The 21,877-nt window shown below is 36.0% G+C and overlaps 1 protein-coding gene across 1 annotated transcript in view; it reads left to right on the top strand.

The window, feature by feature from the left end:
- Positions 1 to 21,877, top strand: part of KDM4C (lysine demethylase 4C) — a 308,331-nt gene that overhangs the window by 132,739 nt on the left and 153,715 nt on the right. Inside the window, exon 9 of the mRNA XM_082496977.1 lies at positions 21,170 to 21,363. Within this exon, the coding sequence (XP_082353103.1) occupies positions 21,170 to 21,363 (194 nt within the window). The remainder of the gene's footprint in view (positions 1 to 21,169; positions 21,364 to 21,877) is intronic.

Genomic DNA, 21,877 nt, shown 5'->3' with positions numbered 1-21,877 from the left:
AATGACATCTACTGATAATCACAAATCCGGTCATTTTATCAGAGAAGGCAATCAAGTTGTTCAGGCATGATTCACCCCTGGTGACCAGAAGGGCATTCCAAGATGACTCATTTCATGATTTTTCCCTGAGACCCAAGAAGGCCAGCTGGTCTGCAGTTTTTGGACTATCCTTTTTGGGCTGCTTTTGAAGATTTGTACAATGTTTGCTGTTGTACAGTCACCAGTCCTTTCCCCTGTCATCTCCACAACATTCCCAAGATGACAGAAAGCAGTCTTACTATGATACTGGCCAGTTCTTTGGATGCAGCCCATCAGCTACATGAGGCTGGATGGGTTGAGCTTTGGCAGCAACTCCTGACTCGGGTCTCATCCACTGCTGGAAGTTCATCTCATTCTTGTGTTCTTATCACTAAGCACGGAAGGTGGAGCAGTGAAGACTGCAGCAAAGAAAGCACCTGAGCCTTGTTTGTGCCGCCTGTCACTACATCACTCCTTCCACTGAGCAATGAGCACACGCTCAACGTTTTCTTACTAGAGCCGTGGTAGAAGCTCTTCTTGTTGCCATTTGATCTCCTTCACGAGTGTCAACTCTAGATGAGCTTTGTCTCTTTTAACACCATCTCTACACGCCTAAAGTTCCTCTTTTGTAGGCTTGCCATGCCTCCAACTTCCATATGCTGCCTCATTGCATTGGAGCTTAGTCTTGAGTTACTGTTTAGCCAAGCCAGCTCCTGCTACATTAAACATTCTGGTTTGCCTGAGTATGAGGACAAACCATTCATGGACATGGAGGATGTTTTCCTTAAAGGTATGCCATCTTTCCTGAACTCCTTTATCCTTTGCAGCTGCCTCCTTTGGGATCCCATCTACCTGTTCCTTCAGTTAGCTGAAATATGCTCTCCTGAAGTCTGCGTTCTGTGCTGTGCTAATTTCCTTCCTCACTCCTTATGAAAGGAAATATGTTAACTGGGCAGTTATGTAAAAAGTAAAGATAATATACTGTAATAAAGACTTGAAGTCTAAAGCAGAGCATATCTCACACACTGTTACTGACAGTAGAATTCTGGTTAGTTGGTGCACCAGAATACTTAGTAAATTATGGCTGTAGGGCATACATTTTGTGGGTGTCTTCTTACACAATATTTTTCACTTATTGGTGCAGTCTGTTAATTGATACTTTTTAGTAATGACAAAGAAAGTGGCTGTTCAGCAATGGTCTTAAACACAGGGCTTGATTTTATGTATTTGAGATAGTAATGAGACCTCTGTTTTCTGTACTGTGTTACCTGAGTAAAGGTTCAAGACACCCTATTAAAAAAAAAAAAAAAAAAAGTCTTCCAAAATGAAGTGAATGGTGCTGGTTTTGGGGGGGAGGGGGTGGTGGTGTTTTTTGTTTTGTTTTGTTTGCCAGGTGGCTTAAATCTGGGGCAGTAAAGCATGCCATCCATGTACGATGTCGTATTTTCCTGATCTGTATGTTAACTATCAAACTCTAACAGTGTCTGTTAAGAGTGTTGCCATGCCCCTACAAAAGTAGGTAAGTGGAATATAAGATTTGTAATACGTAGCAGATCAGACAAATACTGCATATTAATAACTCTACACCTATTTATTGCCAGTATTTCATAGTGTATGTACAAACTATGACATTATAGTACACTAACTAATATTAGGAAAATTTGCATTCTTCCATGTTTGAGTAGGTGATCAACTTTTATATATTCAATAGTATCTGTTTATTTTACCTTATTACAGATGACAGAGTTACAAATACTGTTAGGAGTGATTAAAAAAGTAATTGTATTCTCTGAGCAGCTCCATTCACTTTCACTGTGTAAGTAAGATGACGCATTCCTCAGTCAAACTGCAAAGGAAGCTAGTTTGTCATTTGTATGTGTTTAGGTTCCTTTGGGTGATGGCCCGATAAGCACTGATGATTTCTTGAAACAGAAAATATTACCTGGAAATTTCTAAGTGACTTTAAATAAGTCTGAGCATTCAAGGGTGGAAGTACGAATGAATGTCTTTGGTCTATGCTTTTTAATCAGTCTTCCATGTGCCTGTCTTCCCTTTTCTAAGAACATTTTTATAGTTGGAATTTAAACGAGTTCCTAGCTATACTTTATGTCAAGCTGGGTACCTTTGGATATACCAGTGATTAACAGAAGATTCTGCTGCCCATCATGACCAAATCACAATTGCAATGAACTGTTTTCTCAATTTTTAATAGCTGCAAAACTGGAGCATGAAAGACAAAGAAAATAAAAATCTATGTAATAAGAATTTGGCTGTGGGGTGGTAGCATTTTCTTTTGCGATTGTTTCTGAGCTACCATAAAGAAGGCCAAATTGAATACGAATTTTAAAAATACTGAATTGTATTTTCCCTTTTTTTGTATGTTCTGTTTCAGTACAAGTTACATAGCGTGAGATTTTTCTATATTATATTTACTTGTCTGATTCACAGTGGTTCTCAGTAATGTTTGTACCTCTTGGTGGAGGTTACCCCAATTTGTCATTTTCTTCTATAAATAGGACCCTAGATTAAAGTAATGTAATATTGTATGTGAGTTTTTAAGAAAGTATATTGGTTCTGGTATATTAGAATGCATTGTCATCTTTTTAATCAATTTACAGTTAATCACTATAAATTAGAAAAGACCATTCTCAACAGACAGAAAGTATTCTTTACGTTGTTGAGAATGTAATGTATTTAAAGACATATCCACTTTATTTTTGTGGTTGTTTTCAAATACTGATTTAATTTCAAAATTGCCATCCAAGTTCTGTGGGGACAATTAATTGATCTGCACAGGGGTTACTATTGTACATTAAAATCACAGAAACTAACTAAAAAAAATCCAGACCTGGAAACAAGGTAAACGCTGAAGTCCTCCTGTCACGTGTAACGGTAATTTTCATAATGTGTATCACCTAGTTCATGGTAGTGTTGTGTATGTTGTGCAGCTGCACCTCGCTGCCCTTTTAACATGAAGGGAGAAGACATTGTTTTGAATACAGTGTGTGGTTTGGGAGTAAGAGTGGCTTTAGTTTGTGTTTGAACTGTGAGCCTGTAAAACATGCAGAGCCGCTGGGAACCAGTGTGTGAGACCTGGTCTTGCAGCAAGGAGAAGATTGCCCCGTGGCTGTGTTGGAAATGTGCTGCATACACAATATTGTAATTCAGTTGCAAGTCTTGTTAAAGAAGCTGCCATGAGGCTATTGTTATGGTTAAATAACTAAATCTCCCAGTTGTCAGGATAAGAAACAATGCACACATTTTAATTGAGAAAGCATTTTGTCTAGACCTAGCTCATAATGATGTGTTTGTTTGTGATGGCTTGGAGAGGTTAATTCGGACGATTGAAATGCTTAAAAAAGTATTGTTGTCTGGAAAATTGTTGAGACTTATTTGCAGAAGAACAGGCAGATGTTGAGATTGAGACTGCACACATGATCTGAGGCAATTGGGCTAAACTTGTGGAAAACAAATATGCATGGACAATTTTAATTGTTTAAGCTTTGTTTTTCATTCAGAGTTATCTGTTCCGTTAAGATTAAAACCTTCCTTGGTTTAAAAGAGCTGTGAAATGCTATTAATTACTAGTCACAGATTCTGAAACAAAGACTTGCAGACAGGCCGACTAGTTGTAGCGCATAGTTTGAGCCCGGTTACAGATTTAAGCATTGTCTCCTCTGTTGGCTAGTACGCTGGGAGAATCATGAACTTTCAGGGAGCATCAGGGATCAAGTCCTGTTAGGTGAAGCAGAAAAATCTGAGACAGATAGCCTTTGCCCATAATTATTACAACTGTACTCTCTGTTTCTCATCTTATTCAAATGTAAAATAGTTGCCACTTTTCCAAGTTTGGAGAAACTTCTGTTTCCCAGAAACCTAGAAATGCTACTTGAGCAAATAAAGTTTTTTGAGTAACAGAATTACAGATAAAGTCAGCTGGAAGGGCAGGAAACCTTGAGCACAAGTATTCAAACTGTGACTTAAGTCTGGGCCTAAGAGGGTGTGGAGCGGTAACAGTGGGACTGCTTCATTGGTAATTTTTTGCTATTTGATATCATTGATATTTCAAAATTATTATTATTATGTTGTGTTTGATGAATAAATTAATCACCACTGTTTTAAAATGCTGAAACCATAGCCTTTTACTTGAGAGAGAGAGGGTTTTTACTAAATTGTTACCTTGCAGCTGTCATACCCCTAGTCTGTGTATCTCCTCAAATGCGGAGAAAAATGTGTCTCAGTCCTAAGTGATTCTGTTGCATTAATAGGAGAGAGCTGTGGCACAGCTTCTGGTGGATATATGCTAGCTACCACAGTGTCAAATACTTCAAGTTCATTTGCTTGTTTAGTGGTTTAAAAAGATGGTCTTCTAGGTTATGAGTGACAGGAATGGCTGTTTGCATCTGGGACCTCGTCACTTAGAAATTATGAGGTGCCACCAAGACCTTGGGTCTACTTAGCTGATAACTGTGAGAATGCTACAGGATGTTACTGCATAAAAGAAATGCAATAGTAGAAAGTGTCAGTAACAACTTTTTATTGTTTTTGTACTAGTGATACAAAAGTATTACTGCCATTGTAGAAGGCTGCAGTAAAACTAATCTGAAAGACTATGCAATTCTGATCACCTATGTTCAAGAAAAGTGGATTCAAAAAATTGTTGAAAAGGTGTAATTCTCATTTGAAACCAAATTAAAAAAACTTTATTTATTGACTAGAGCAGAGTAGAATAGATAGCACAGGCATAGAAGTGGGATTGAGAAACAACCTCAATTTTATGTATAACTGCATTTTAGCTTTCTGTTTTTCTGTCTGCAGGCAGCATTTTTGTCTGTTGGATGGGTCCATGACAGCAAACTGAACTTGAGTCGTGGGTAACAAAACTTTCTGGTTCTCTTGCAGACCTGATGGGTTTAGAAACGCTTTCCTTGCAAGTATGAAAGTGTTCACCTCAGTGCAAATGTGAATAAATCACATAGGCAACCTATGAATAAAGTGAAGTTCCAGATTGGGGTCTTGTAAAAGTAGTTTAGAAGGACATAAACCAATAATTTTTCTGTTCTTTAATATTAGAGTGGGCAACCTGGTAGGTCAAATGAGGAAAAAGACATGTGGTGTGGGTGTAATTCTATGGATGCTAACTAGAACTGCAAAAGCATACAGCAGGAAAGAATTAGGCTTATTTTTTTCCAGAGAGGAATGCTGAGATCCAGAGCAGGAGGGAAAAAAAATTACCTTTTGCTTCTTGTGCAATAGAAATAGCCATCTTGATTCTGCTTTCATTTTGCCATTAGAACCACATGGGTTTACTTCCTTTAAACTGGAATATTGCTTGTTACGATCCTCAGAAATGGAGCAGTAATAAAATCTCAACCTGCTTAAAAGCTGTCCGTAAAAAAAAAAAAAAAAAAAATAGGAAAAGCAGCTAGTGTGTCTTTAAGTAGATGGCTTTTAGTACTTACAGTATACTGCTTGGTATCTTTTTTTTCTTTATTTTTCCAATTTCCCCTATAATCAGCCTGAAAGAAGTAAACATTGGATGGAAATAATCCTCATGATCCAGACCTCATCTGGTAGGTATCTAGCAAAAGATGTTAGTTGTGGAAGTTTCTGTGGTAATTGCAGGCCTTTTGTTAGGTGATTTTTTTTTTTTTTTTTAAATTCCACTTGCTACTATATGAAGAATGTGAACTTTTGGTAGAGCTTTTTAGCAGTTCTGTTTACTGCAGTTGATGTTTCCCTTAAGAATGTTATCCTTGAAAAAGACCACATAGCATACAATAAATCCATCGCAATTCCTCCTGTATTTGTTTGTCTGTGATAGTGAAGAAGTTGGAAGTGGTCATTTAGCCTTTTTAGAGTATACAGGGTAGATGATGTAGTGTGTGATCAGTAAATGTTTTGCAGAAAAACGATTTTAAGATTATGTGCATCTCATTTTAGAAAGGTCATCTTGCTACTGTTTTTTCCTGTAACACAAACATTTCACATATGCTTGTGATGAATTTGGATAAAACCAGGTTGCAATCTTTATTTATAATTTCTTATAACTTAATTTTTCTTCTATTTGTGTCTCTTGTGAAGCCAGTTTCCCTTTAAACTACCTATATTCACAAAGCTGCTGATTCAGCAAAGCATGATGCATCCTCAGCTTCCGTTTAAGTCAAGAGAAGGTGAAGAAACTTTGCATTTTCTCAGAAGATAAATAATCTCAGAGGAAACTTATCAAAGAATATAATTCACAGTCCCTCTATCTTCCCTGTTGTGATTTCGTGATTCTACAAGTCTTGAGATTAAATTACTAGTTCTTTCCCAATAGGGTTGGTTACAGTCAAAGGGAACATCAAGTAATGTTCCCCTTTTTGTGTCACGTCCTTCCCAGCAGCATGTTTAGTGTTCACTGCATGTGTCTATTAAGCATTAATTCTTTAACTGTATTTTAGTGAGAGAGAGCAATATGGTATGTTCCAGTGCAAGAATCTTAATTCCTACACAAACATATGGCATAGAATTATCTACTTAAAGATGGAACAATCTGATAATAATTTGGTAGAGTGACATCTGCACAATAAAATAAGATGCTGATCACACTGGAAAAGTAAACGCAAAAGTTTTATACTAACTATTCTGACATCATCAGAAAGCCATTATCATTCCTCCATGGAATGTTAAAATTTAATGATCTAATTTGGTCTTATCACATGCAATATAAATAAAAAATAACCCTATTAAGTATTCAGAGGCCCATGCTGAACAAAAAACTTTCAAGTGCTGTTTTCTAGAATTTCAACTTAAAGCACTTACATATGTTTAATAGGGAACAAGGAAAAAAACGTTAGCAGAAAAATAAAAATTCTGTGGTCATTTCCATCCTTTACTGAAGATGCTTACATATCTGCTCTATTCTCTGCATAGTTTAATTTCTTGTCCTTTTGGTCCTGCCATCAAGATATTTAATTTAACATCAGTCTGTACTTTTGGGAAAAAAACATGTTAACACAAGGACATAATTGCAACTTTTGCCTGGGTCAAATGAGAGCGATGATTCTTTGAGGGCAATATGAAGTTTGTTCATGTTAGAATGCCAGATCTGAACTTATAAAGAAAACTTCTGCAAATCCGCACATAGAGTTGTATTACCTAAACTCATGAAGGTCTTCAAGGAAGCATCACTTTATTTTTGAGTGCATGTCACTGCACATCAAGATGGTATGTCTTCTGTTTTAGGCATTTCAACTGAGGATTTCACCTGCATCATCAGTTCTTCAAAATGGAATGGAAATACCAGAAATTAGGACACTGCATTGAAATTAAACTCAATTCTGTTTGTAGTGATGGAAATCTTAATTATAACTAATATAAAGTGTAAGCTATTATTTTCTTTATTTGAAATATTGGCAGTTTTTTAGCTATGGAGCAAGCAAGGAAAAGAGCTATGAAAAATTATGGAAATGGGTAACAAATTCTGATTCTTCTGCATTAAGTTGGGTACTACATTAAGGTAGTTCTCTGATGGAAATCGTTTAACTATCTGATTACACAGAGAGAAAACTTACTTTTTTAGGGCAAGTGTTTAAAGGCAGAGTAGGGCTTGCATTGATCACAATATTTCAGTTTTGCAATAATGCATCTATATGAAATGTATTTAATGTGGAATTAGAATAGTCATTAGTATTTTGTATTGATCTTTTTTTTCTGTTCTTTTAAACCTAATTTTTCCACTTCAATTTCCTGTGTCAAACAGCCGGGAAAAAAATGCTTTTGCATTTCTTAATGGAAGCTGCTGGTGTTTGCATTTTTTTTTTCTTTTTTTCCTGAAGAACATATTTATGAATGTAGAACATATTTATGTAGGTTTTCTTCTTGACAGTTAATAGATCATAATAAGAACGCATTTTTCAAGGTGTAAATAAAAGAACTGCATATAATGATTTCCTTTTACACACCTATATTTACAGCCTTATTTTTGGTGTCACTGTATAAAACATACAGATTTGGTTTTTTTGAAACCAGAAATACGGTTGGCCAGAATGAGGTTGAATTATCTTAGATTGGTCTTTACTGCCTGCCAGCCTATGGAAGTGATACCAGCTTTTATTGTGATAGATTTCAGGCTAGCTGCAAGTGTGGATAGAACATCTCATGCAAATGTATGGGACTCTTGGAAGTTAATACAGAGTTGATGCAGAAATCTCTTTCACTCTTTGGACATGTTCTGTCTGAATAATAGACTCTTCATAGCTTAAAAAGCAACTGGGGTATCATACAGGACCATTGGTTCAGTTTTATCAATTCTCTCTCTGCCAAATACAAACCTCCTGTAAAGGCTTCTCAGAGGAGAAGGCGTGTAACACAATATTCTTTTGCATGAAATGCAAACAAGATATTTCTATGAAGTTAAAGCCTTTAAATTTCAATAGCAGTTTTATTTATTTCAGGTGGAATAAATGCATGGGTTCTTTTAAATGGACTAAAAATGAGTAAAAGAAGACATTATATAGTTTGTACGTAAGAACCACAGTAATGTGAACTCCATGCATAAAGTCTTGTGTGTCTAATTAAATCAAATATTCTTATGGATATGACAGCATCAGAAATGCAGTATTTAGGTTTTTGTACTTACCCAAAATTCTTAGTTAAAAGTATTCATATTTAATATCCTACATGAGCTGATTATGAAGAGGTAAATCTGATTACCTGACTGTCTTGAAAACATCAAACAGCTACTCGTAATGAACTATTTATCCTAAATTTTGGGCCAAATGCACAGGAAGCTAACCATAATTTTCTTTTGCCTATAGAAGCTTCATTAGTTCATATTAGGCTTTATGACTACAGAAATTCTTTATCTCTATCCTGGTTTCAGCTGGGATGGAATTGATTTTCTTTCTAGTGGTTGCTGTGTTTTCTGATTTGGTATGAAAGGAATATCAATAATGCATATTATTTTAGTTGTTGCTAGGTGACGTTTATACTCTTCAAAGACTTTTTTCAATTTCCCATAGAAGCTGAGAAGGAGCATAGACAGAACAATAGAATGGTCAAAGGAATATTCCATACCGTAGATGTCATCCTTGGTATAAAACTGGGGGTTGGCTGGGTGGCAAGAATCTGTGATCACTGTTTGGGACGGTCTGGGCAACCAGTTCAGCAGGTGGTGAGAGTGAGTTGTGTTGCATTACTTTATCTTGAATATTCTTTTACCATTTTATTATTATTGTTGTTGTTTTCCTTTTTCTGTTATTATTCTATTAAAGTGTCTTTATCTCAACCCATGAGGTTTTTTTCCCTTTCCTTTTCCCTCCTTTTCTCCCTCTTCTCCCTGCCCTTTTTGGGGAGAAGGGGGAGAACTGCAGCAGTGGCTGTGTGTTCCTAGTTGCTGGCCGGGGTTAAACCATCACAATCTTCCTGCAGTGCTGTGGGAAAATATCGCCTATTCATTTGGCAGAAAAATTCAATAAGCAGCACATCATATTGTCACTCTCTCACAAGCAGAATCCTGATCTTTTGTCAAAACTTAAGGAACAATTGGCTGATGGCAATTCTGATTACTTTAGACAGTAATTATTGAAAGAAGGCATATAGATCTTAAATGATCCTTTTATCTTCTACAGACACCCAAAATGAATAATGATAAAATGACACATACTCTTTATTGCATTCTGCTTAATGAAAAAAGGAAAAGGATAAAGAAACTAAACTAAGTATACTGTTTGATAAGAGCAAAGTCGTCATAACAGTGTGATGCCTTTTCAATCTACTTGCTAGAAATGATCAGCATTTGGCAACATTTTTCTCAAGTTCCTCTTACTGCATCATAACCCTTGCTAGAGAAGTTTTTAAGCCTTCCATCTTCACTTTTACAGGTTTTTGTCCAATCCATATCAGAAAAGTGTTTTTAAAAGTTTGCCGGTTAGCACACGTTTAATTGTCTGCAGATTTAAAATACTAAAACATAGTAAAGAGGTTTCAGTTTAAGCACACTTGGCATGTCAAGTATCATCCATGACTACATACTGATGAAGGCAAAACAGTTTTGAGCACGCTTCCTCACAACCTCCTAATGCCAAGGAGTTCTGGTACTGTATGATATAAACAGGTTGATAGTGCAGTCACCTAGCCAAGAAAGTTAATGATACTTCTGTGCTTTGCAGCCACACAGATCTCTGGTCATACTACCTTCCCAGCTTCAGGGAATGGTTGGAGGATCTTGTGTGGATGTATGAGTGTGGGAGAAGGACCGTAGATATGTGTGGCTGTCTGTTCTTTTACATAGCTGTACAGGTTTTGGTTCTAAAGTTCTTTTAGTGTCCAGAGCTATATTGTAATAATGCTCTGCAATACCAAACTTTTTCCGTTCTGTATTTCCTGGGCAGCAAAACACAGTCCTATCTAATGCTTCACAAAGTGAATCTCAGAATAACATCGGAAAAATTGTGGTTTTTTTTCAAATGTATATATATATTTATTGTCTGTGCAGTCTTTGATGTTATCAGATATTTCTTGGATCAATAATTTGACCATCTAGCCTACTTCTGAACAGGCTAATGGCAAGTCAGTGTACTTTTATTGCAGGTAGTACTGATACTTGGAGATATTAGCTACCTTAGGCTTTTGTAAGACAAAGAGCCAATGGATTGAGAGCAGTCCTGCTATAGACTGGTTTAATAAAATGTGTTGAACCAAAGACATGGCAAGTAATTCTGTTAACTTAGTAAATGGCTTTCAATTTCTTATCTAACAATGACCCTGCATGCTACACACTGATGTCTGTATACCAGCTTCAAATTCATTCTTACCTAATGTAACACTTGATGATATTTATTTTGTTCTAACTCTCATTCCCTTTCATGGGCCGATGAACATACAAACAAATTAAATAGATGTATCTGATAAGGCTGCAGAGTTAGTGTGTTTTGTTTTTACTGTTGTCTGAAAAGCTTGACCACCACTAGAATGGAACTGTTAGATCTTTTTTGGGATGGTTCTTGCCTTATATCCATAGTTGTCAGCACAGGAACTGTGATCACTGTGGCAATATGACCACTTCAGTGAATAGTGAAGTAATGTTTATTTTCCCAGCTCTAGGGCATGGTAAATTATCTGAGGCAAGAGGAATGTTGGTCATCATCTTCTGTCAAGTCCTTCATTTGATTATCATTCTTTTAGAAACCATAAGCCAGAAAGGCCTGCATTGTCAACATCATTGTTCCTTCTTTTTTTTCTTCAATTGAGTGGAAGGAAATTCCATTGCTTTGAATGGTCTGTCATTTTTTTTTTTTTTTGTTAGGAGTTTAAATTGAATACAATCTCTGTTTCCATTGAGCCTTTCTGTTTGTCTATCATATTTGTTAGCTGGAAACTCATATTTTCTAGGAATGAGTGCAATTTTCCATGACTATTGGCAGATGTTTCTCTAGGATCTTCAGTGACAATGATGTATTTGTTGATAACCCAGTGCTTGCTAGAAGGGGCTTTGCTTCGCATCAGTGAGTCTATTTTTTTGTATGAAAGCTTTAGTCAACAGAAACATATTCCATTTCTTCCAAAAGTGTCTAGAGGTAGTTTCACCCTATTTTGAATGCATACTTCATGCAATAAATTTTGTTTTGGTTCAGCTGCTGTTTCCTCTTTGCGGCGGGTGAAACACATAATGCTCCGATTCCACTCTTTTGATTCATATTTTTGCAAGTTGTATATTTGATTAATTTTAAGAGTTGAGCCCAGTGTTCCAAGGTACTAAGCATAAGAGTTGGGTTGTGAGCAGATTTCGTTCTTGTAGTGTTGTTACTGTTTTCGTGCTCAACTTGCTACTTCAGTACCCTGCTAGGAACATTTGAGGAGTTTGGTTCATAGGCGTGCAAGATGGCTTATAGTAAGAGTGTGTCAGTGTCTGAACAGGAAAACCTTTGATGGATTTTCCATACAGCTTGTATTTATTAGAGGAAAAAGTCATAGAGGATTTTGCAGTTTCTGTGTTACTGACATTTTCTCCGGCTTTCTCATCCTCTCCTACCTTCCCAAACCTAGACAACCGGTGTCACAAAGCCTCTGTTCTCAACTTGTCAACACAGCATTGTTTTCAGCCACATGGTTTACTTAACAATGACATAAAATCTTACTTTTGAACTTTGTTCTAGTTGGGTTCTTTTTCTTTGCATTGTTGCTGACAGGATTGCTTTTTTCTTTTTTGAGGCTTGGGGGGATGTGTTTTTTCTGTTTATTTTGGTTTTGCTTTAGTTGTTCTGATTTTTTTTTTTTTTTTAATTGTGTTTGAATATATATCACAGTGCTCCATTGCTAACTTAGTTTGGATTTAAATAGTAGTAGAATATTGCATAGCTATGGTTTCTTTCCTTCCTATCTTTTATTAAAGCATAAGCCACAGAAACAGCTGCAGATTATTTGAAATTTCCACAGGTTTATTACCTTTTAAAAGACATGGTAGGACCAATTTTTTTTTTTTTTCCCATGAATTTTTGTTGCCCTCTTTTTTTTCTTCCTCTTTGTAATAGAATTGGAATAGTAGAGCCTTGGAAAAAAAGGTTGTTTGAAGATCTGGGAAAATAATTCTCTTTTCCTCTGTTCAGTTTAGAAATAAGGTCTAACATCTTGAGCAGGAAACTGAAATTCAAATATATTCTAGTATCAGTTCTGACTGTGGCTTGTCTTGTGACCTTGATAAACAAACTTTTCTGTAGTGGCCTTCTCTGTTATCAGGAAGAAACAGAAATATTTGCAAAGCATTCTGAAATTCCAGGAATGAAGGTGTATAGAACTACAGATTTTTTCATTATCTGTTGGAAGGTATATAGGTTTTCTAAATATTGTTCTGCTTTGCTGAGCAAGAGTACAAATGAAGTGTCTTTAGGAGACATGAACTCATTGGCCTAAAAATGATTCAGTAGATGGACAATCTGGAATAACTCTGTTAGGTGTTAATTTTTGTAGTTCTTATCCTCTGTGAATTTTCAGTTAACAATAACACTTAACAGTTGGAGCAGTGAGGTTATTGATATATAAACAAGACAGTGGTTGACTCAGCCTGCTGTTTGTCTCAGTGTTTACAGAAGCTACAAGATGTATGTGAGTGATGAATTTTGGGCATCTAAATCTTAAAAAACTGAGCCAAGCTTCTGTAAGAATTTATCATATGCCTTTAGAGAAACTTAATGAATATGATGGCGCTTTACATTCTTCACATGAGACTTGGCCACAGATTTTCCCTCTGATTGAAATGTCATTGCTTGCTTCTCCTTCCCCCAGGCAGAAGTCATTATGTACTGTGATTTACTGTTGATAACATTAATTTGCTGTTTTAACATCTCTTAATACAGTTCTAGATGCTAAAAGGTGAAACCTGAGAAAAATGTGTCATGACATTTTAGAACATCTTCAAAATGTTTAGAAAAAATTATTTTCTGAACTTTAAGAAGTAATTTATCATTTTATTAATGTGAGGGCAAGTCACTACTCCATTTTCTGTGCTGTGCTTCAGAGGCAACATTGAGGAATGTTCAACAGTTCTAAGGATTTAGATGAGTCTTGATTTTAGTATTTAGTGTTTTATTTAGTATTTAGTTTTCAATGTGATCTGTCTGTGAGCATTATCATGTGTAAATGCAATCATAATCTTTAATAGTGGCAGCTAGGTTTGGAGCTCTGTAAAATTTGAATTGTTGTGGAAAAATTGTGTCTATACTCCTCTGGTTATATTACCATGAATCTTCAATTACCGTTAAATCTGAACCTCAATTTAGAAAAGACTTCTGAAAGTTCTGACAAAAATTGGAATAACTAGCAACATTAGTAGCAATACACAGATATATTGAATGTGACAGAAAACAGACTTAAATAATCCAATGGAGGTAATAGTTTATTTTAGCCAATAAGCAACGCTCCAAAATAACAGAAAAAGTTCTTATTCCTCAGCCTATCTACTCATACCAGATGTATATCTGTGTCCCTCTTCCCAGAACCCCTTTGAATCTGCTGTATGTGGAGTTCTAATTAGAGGTTTTTCCAAGCTGGGATGTAGAAATACAATTTTCAAATCAATAACTTACTGATTTTCTTTGGAGTTTATTGGGAATAGAGAAGGAACATTTCCGGATTAGGTTTATTGTTATATCGCCTTCTTACCTACAATAGGTTACAACTATCCCTTTGCTGTAATTAATGAGCTAAGGATATATGTAATTGTTCAGAATTGAGTAATTTGTGAATTCCTTTTTTATATTTGATAGTAGTAAACTTTCTGTAAGTATATCCATGATAATGACTGTGAATTTGTGTAATCAAGATGAGATATGAGGTGGTAATGGGCCCATATTAGATACAGCACAAATACAAGTTATTGTTTATAATTTTATATATATTATTGCACAGCTGTTTGTTTTCTTACTTCAGGAGATATTTTAGAATCGGTTAATTGTGGTCTGCTGCACATGGAGAGTAGCTTTTTTGCAATAAATAATAACTTTGCAGGGTCAGAGTCCTTTCATTTTAAAATACAGGAATTACAAGGCAGTTTCAGTTAAGGGACATAAGCTTTCATTTTCTGGACCTGAGGAAATATAGTCCAAAGGTACTAAGAAAGGAAACAACGCAGAGCTCGGAGAAGGATGTGGCAAGGACAATTGACACACAGCAGAGAGATAAAGACTCCAGGTAAAGAGTTTCTGTGCATAGGCATCAGGGATGGATGGAGAAGTGAATGTGAGTGAAAAAGGAGAAGAATTCAGGCTAGAAATACAGAGTAAAATCAGAATGAAGAGAAAAAAGTTAATAGCTAAAGATTAAATCTTCCAAGGGTTAAGAGTAGTGCCAGGAAAGATACCAGTAAAGAACTTACAGTAATAGGACAAACAAGAGGAGTATAGTTGTGGGAACTCAAGGAATTATTTTCAAGGTACGTTAAAAACAAACAAACAGACGACCCCCCCCTCCAAAAACCCCCGAAAAACCTTAAACCAGCAGCAAACCTTAAACAAATTTCTCAAAGATACCCTTTCAACTGTTCTATTTGCACTCAAAAGGGTTGGGCTTTGTTGGCAGTGATAGTTCACACTGCATCAAATGTGGCAGCATTTATTGCAGCAATCTTGCTTCTAGTTTTACCCCTTAAAATTACTGGATGGATAGGTGTCAAAACTTGGTAAGTGAGACTGCTGTCCTGTGCATTAATCCTTTACTTTGGATGACAGCTCAGACTTGGAGTTCAAGAAGGCCTGTAAATTACCAAATGTATGTAAAGCCCCTTCTCTTCTCTTGCTGTGCATAGAAATTTCTTTCTGTCCTCATCTTTACCTGCCTCCAGCAAGTTCCTTGGATCATAGACTGATGTGCAGCTTCCGTTTGCAATTCCATCAGTTTTCTCATCTGCACACCTAACTTGTACTTAACTCTGTGTTTTCTGAGTCACATACACGAGGAAAGAGTATAATCAAAAAGGCATGACAGGCAAATAAGATAAAGAAGGGCTGAGAGGTGGAACATTTAAGAAAAGATGGGCTTCTTTCAGCTGTGTCCTATCACACTGTTTCTGTTGCCCGGGTTTCAAAGGAATTGCAGGAAAACAGTCACAGTTTGGCATCTGATGCTGTTGGAATCAGTTGTACATAATATAAATTGAGTCTTTTTTTGTGTAGGGATGTGTAGGTGGCATTACGTGTAAGTTTAAAAGAAATTGGAAATAGGAATCAAGAAAAAATGCATATTTTGTCATGCACTATTTAAATATTGGATTATTTTTTAAATATTGCGGACTATTTCTTATATGAATACAAATAACAAATTTAATAGAAATGTTTTCTTCTGTTATTTACCCAAAACATCTTGGAAATGTGTGTAAGAAGAACCTTAACAAAGAATGGTGTTTTGAATTTGTGTTTTTGTTGTATGTGACTGGATGTGTCAGGGAAAAGTGAGTGTACTCCCTAAGATTTACTAAAGGAAAGCTTGCTTTATTGAAGCTTGCACAGATGGCTAACTGATATCAGAGGTTTCTGCAACACTGCCTACAAGTTGCCAGAAGGTCAGTGGGAAAATATATCACAGCCTTCTTCCATAGCAAAGAACAGTTATTGTTACCAGGATTTATTAAATCCTGTCCTCCTAACAAACAGTACCTATCAAGCACTCCTCCTACAGGTAGTCCACAGGAAGCAGTTCCAGTTGTAGCACCTTTAAGAATGTTGTTTATCAAAAAGCATTGTTTACATTGTTTGAACATGATTCATTTGAAGTATTGCAAGATGAGTGGAACATAGTGGGTGAAATACTCTATTAAGTGCAGTTGAAGTTAAGATGGTAAGAAGAATCTAAATTATTTAAAATGTCTCTCTCCAATAAATACATCATTGCCACTATACCATGAAGAAAGCTTTAATTGTTATAAGCAGTTAGGAAGGTGTATTAGTGAAAAATAGCTAGATGAGATCATTTTTAGAGTATGCCTTATGAACTGGGACTTATATAGCATATAAAGAATGTTATCGGCCTAATGCTTGCTTTATTCTGCTAATTTGTTTGTTTGTTACATGATTTGTAATCATCCATTCTCTCTTAAACCATGAAGCATTCTCTTCTTTGTTCTTTTGACTGTTATTCTCACACATGCTGTTTTCACAGGTGTGTAGAAAAAGAGTTTACATACACCGTGCAGTAGCATCATGAGTGATGTGCCTCTTTTCTTCTGAAATGATTATGTAAAGGAAAGACAAAAATTAACTAGTATTACTGTTATATTACCATTACTATTATAACTATTATTCTTCAACGTAGTACTTCAGAAGAATTTTAACTAAAGTAGATTACATATACAGTGAAAATCAACATTATAATTAACAAAATCCAATGCTAAGTGCAAAATGTTCAAAATCCTCCAGGTATTTTAAGCTTAATGTGTTAAATATTGTAACATTGTAGTATAACAACTGATGTTAAGGTTGAAAATATATTTTTGTGGATGAAGACATAATTTCACATCTTAGAAGGTACATCATCAGATATACTTCATTGAACTAAAAAAGAAAAATGCAAATCACAAAGGCTTGACTCTGGGTATACATTTCAGTGTTTAGAACTGTGGTACTAAGAAATACTCCTCCCCTTCTACTAGTCTGGGATAAATAATCTATTTACTTTCTGTTGCAATCAAAAATGATACTCTCTCCAGAGTGAATATCTTTATGTTAATTTAAAAAAACCCAGTGATTCTCTTTGATGAAAGAGTTTAATATTAATATTGGAGTATTAGAAAGGCCCTTAAGACATGTACTTGATCCTTAATGATTTAACACTTGATCCTTAATGTTTTTCAAGAGCTGTTCTTTGGTACTAGTATAGATGTTAGTGGGTCAATATGCTGCTGATCAAAACATGAATTCTATGGTTACCTCAGTGAGAGAGATTATCAGAAAAACGCCCCTATTTTAAAATGTGCTTAAGTATGTGTCTAACTTTAATATGCATGAGTCTAGAAGCTGCTTGTATTCCTTTAAATTTTCCTGAATTGGAGTCCAAAATGGGAAGGATTTAAATATATTTTTTTTGGTACAAAGTAATTATTCTTTTTTCCATTCAAAAGTAACAGTATTTGAAGTATTTGAAAAAAATCTTTTGGCTGAGTATGTCTCTCCTAGGTAATTTTCTCATATTACAAATATACCTCACGTTTAGTTATACCAACTAGATAAAGGTGCTGAAACATTTTCCTTCCAGTTCTTTGCTACAAAGTTTTGCAGCTACTAATAACCGTTATTTGAACTGCTTACCTCCAAGCTGTATCTTTATGATAGGATAAATAATAGTAATGGTGACGTTGATGATGTTAACAGAAATATCAGAGAGCTCTGAGAGGGTTCTGTTCCCTTAAGTATTCTGATTGTCATACTAATTGTTGATTGAAGAACATGTATCAGACTAATTCTACTGCATATAGAAAATTAATCTTTCCAATGAAAAGGTTGCAATATTTATCTATGGCAATATCAGTTGTATTTTACATGGTGATCCAACAACTTTGATTTTGCATTTACTTTTAAAAATATTTAAAGATGCTTCCAAAATTATTGTGATCCATGAAATTATCACTGTGAGTATTTTCATAGACAGTGGCGTGTCCCTTCTGTGTCTGTCCCTAGAGGCTTCTTCAACAGAATGACTTTTAGTTTTGCTTTAGAGAGAATCTTTCAGTCCCTTTTGTGTCTTGGGAGCAGGAAGCCATATAACTGTCAGCTACAAGTCAGTCAAATTGGAAATAAAGAAAAAAACCATGAAAAACCATCGCTGCCACCACCAAGAACAACAAAAAATCCTCCACATTATTTATCAAAGCAACAGATTTTTTTTTTCTTGGCTTATTTTAAGGAGTATGAAAATAAATGGTTTTCAGAACACACCTGCTGTCATTGTGTGATACGATACTTCCAAGTATATCCACCCTTTAATGCGTAGAAGCTTGTGTTTTTTATTTTGTGCAATCGGTAACGATGTTTCTCCATTACTTTTTACTCAGAAGTGTAGGTTTTTAAAAGTTTTGAAACATCTAAAAAATTCTGTGATGTTTCTAATACTTGCCTGAATCATTTGCAGTTGTGCTATTAAAATGTAGTGGAAACTGATCAAAGATTACTGAAAGACAGAAATTCTGTGCCTCATTTAAACATAATTTATTTTGAGTCTTTTCATATATTATTATCATTCCATCATAGAATAAATTTTATTTCTTGATGTATTTTCTTCTTTGATACTTCAGTGGTGCCCTAAATAATTATTTTCTTCCAAACCACTGGATGTCTTGGTGTCTAACAGCAAAAACAGTAGTCCTCTAAATTTTTTTGCTTTAACAACCATTTCTAATCGGTGTGTAGCAGTGTGGCTTGAATATGAAAGGATTTTGTGTGTAAATGGAGAGAAAACCCAGTGTTGGCTGTCTTTATGTTCTAAATTTCACTTTTAAAAGTTAAAAATATTACAGCGGACCATCTATGCACCTTTCCAGTGTACAGAAGTATCTTAATTGCTTTTCTGTTACTGTTTGTTGTGACTGATCAAGGACTCTCTGAATGAAACACTGTTTCAAATAAGGTGAAGTCTTTTACAGAATGTGTGTGTATGTATGTATATACATGTTTTTTGAAAAATGGAAAATTCTAATCATAGTTTGGATAAAAGCTGTCATTAAAGACAGCTGCATAAAGCTACAATTTCTATTTTGAAGTGTGTTTCCTTCTTTCCATTCCATCTCCCAGTAGAGGGCGATGTTGTGGAGATACAACCTATTGCCATTGACACGTTGAAAGGAAAACAAACATTTTTAATACATCTCGTATTTCTTCTGTTCATTACATAAATTACTATTTAAGAGGAAGAACGGTGGACTAGAAATGGTAGGTGGAAATAGCAGACAAAGGAATTTGCATCCAGCACACAGAAAGCTAGCTAGTAGAAAAGTTGCATTCACTCCCTTTTATGTTTCAAACGTTCTATGATTAAACACCCTTCTTGTTTAAAAGGGGTGATAAAACTAGCCATAGCAAACCAGAAAGCCAGGCCATGCATTTACCCGTTTTTTTTTTATATATCGCTGCTTACCTGAAAGAAAATACTATCTCAGTTTTTCCCTTTAACAGAGTAATTTAGCTGTAACACTAAGTTCTTTAGCAGTTTTTCCATTTGAGACTGTATCTTGTAGCCAGTCAATTTGCTTTTACTCTGAATAGTTGTAGTGGGTTTACATGTCAAGGTTTTGGCATGTAAACCAGGAGGGGGCTGCAGCAGTGGCTTCTGCGGGAAGGCATTGGGAGCTGCCCCCATATCAGATAGAGCCAGGTCCAGCTGGGTCTGAAACGAACCCGCCGCCCGCTGCCCAAAGCTAAGCCCATCAGCAACTCTGGTGGTTCCTCTGTGATAGTATATTTAAGAAAGGGTAAAAAACACTGTGCGGCAGCTATGAGAGAGAGGAGTGAGGAAAATGTGAAACAGCCCTGCAGACACCAGAGTCAGGAGCGAAGCTAAGGGGGGCGAGGGAAACTGTTTTTAGTTTTGTTCTTATTTCTCACTGTCCTAATCTGTTATTAATTGGCATTACATAATTTAATTTCCTCACGTTGAGTCTGTGATGGTAATTGGTCAGTGATCTTCCTGTCCTTATCTCAACCCATGAGCTTTTTCGTCTTATTTTCTCCCCCTGTCCTTCCGTGGAGGAGGAATGAGAGATCAGGTTGGTGAGCACCTGGCAGCCAGCCAAGGCTAACCCACCACAGTCGCCTATGCGCTGCGGGCATACTGATTTACTTATAGCAGTCTCCTGATACTAAGTATTTTGGAGCATTAGGTATAGTAACTGTAGTCTGAAAATGTCTCAGCATCTACGGTATTCCAAGTGAAGACTCCCCTGCATTTTCATGATCATCATTAAAGAGTATTCAAATACATCTAAAATAACCCACTCGTGCATAATTTGTGAAGAAAAACCACGCAAAAATTATTTGGGGGACTAAAATCGGGGCGTAGAGCAAAGTTGATGAGGAAATACTGCATGGGAGTTTAGCATATGCATTGCTCAGGAAGGTCAGATTGCATTTTTATAACACACTCTTGTACACCTTAAACATAATATTCCCCTCTCTTGCTTTTTTCTTCCTCTTTGTAGAAAAACCTGGGCAAAACTGTAACAGTACTCTTATGCATTTTGTTTTGAAGAGTTAAAAGCTAGGACTGTATATGCCTGTAAAGACCTTTGGGTCAGGTGGATATTAGAGGAGTTATTTTTAAAAAGGAAATTGTGATGCCACTAAAGAGATATGCAGTCTCTGGATACCACATGATATTATGTTTAAAACTATCAAGAACACCTAATAGAGCAAAAAGAAATGCTGTAGTTTCTTTTTGGTCTTAATCTGTAGGAGTTAATCAAACAACATGTCCCTAAGTACCTTTGTGGAACACGAGTGTGTCACATTTGTTTAGATAGTTCCTTCTCTTCAATGATCCTTACCCCCCAAAGATGCGAGGAGGAGGGAGAAAGGAAAATTTTGATTACAGTTGGATTTCACATGTGGGATTTTTATTTTGGACTTTCTTTACTGCAAAGCGCGGCATATTCCATTACTTGTCACTTACAAATTCCTGTCTTCTCTTGCAGTGCACTTGTAGGACGGACATGGTGACAATATCCATGGACATCTTTGTGAGGAAGTTTCAACCAGACAGATACCAGCTGTGGAAACAAGGGAAGGATTTATATACCATTGATCATACAAAACCAACTCCTGAATCAACACCTGAAGTAAAGATGTGGCTACAGAGAAGAAAGAAAATAAAGACCTTTCCCAAATGGTATTTACGTTTCTTTATCCTCCATTTAATTGTCTTCAATAAGACGTAAATTTCCTTTTTGTTTCTTTTTGCTGCTTTCTCTGAAGTTTTGTTTGAATTCATTTACTTTAGATGAAGTTTGTTTTTCTGTTCTCTGTATTAAGATGAACTTGGGGACCAGCAAGTCTTTTTTTCGGAGTTATACGTATAGCTGAAGTTAATGAGTATGAGAGCATCAAAATGCATTCCAGTGTGGTATTTAGAATCTCTCTTTAGTAGAGATTATTCCATTTGCAAGGTATGGATGGTTGCCATTGTTTCTAGTGACATCTGCAAAAGACGACGGAGAAATTTCCTAAGAGTTGAGGCAAAGGTTAAATTGGAAAAACTTACAATGAAGCTGTGGCAGAATTGCAGCAGCTCTGTGATGTCTCTAGCAACGGTTCTAGCCCTTGCTGCCACCTAGCTCCAAAGAGGTATCACTGGCTGTCTGGCACACTGTCACAGTGCTGCAGCGGAAACCTCTCTGTGTCTA

This window comes from Vanellus vanellus (genome assembly GCF_965231255.1).
Source record: "Vanellus vanellus genome assembly, chromosome: Z".
NCBI classification, from domain to species: domain Eukaryota; kingdom Metazoa; phylum Chordata; class Aves; order Charadriiformes; family Charadriidae; genus Vanellus; species Vanellus vanellus.
This window is presented reverse-complemented; position numbering and strand designations above follow the sequence as displayed.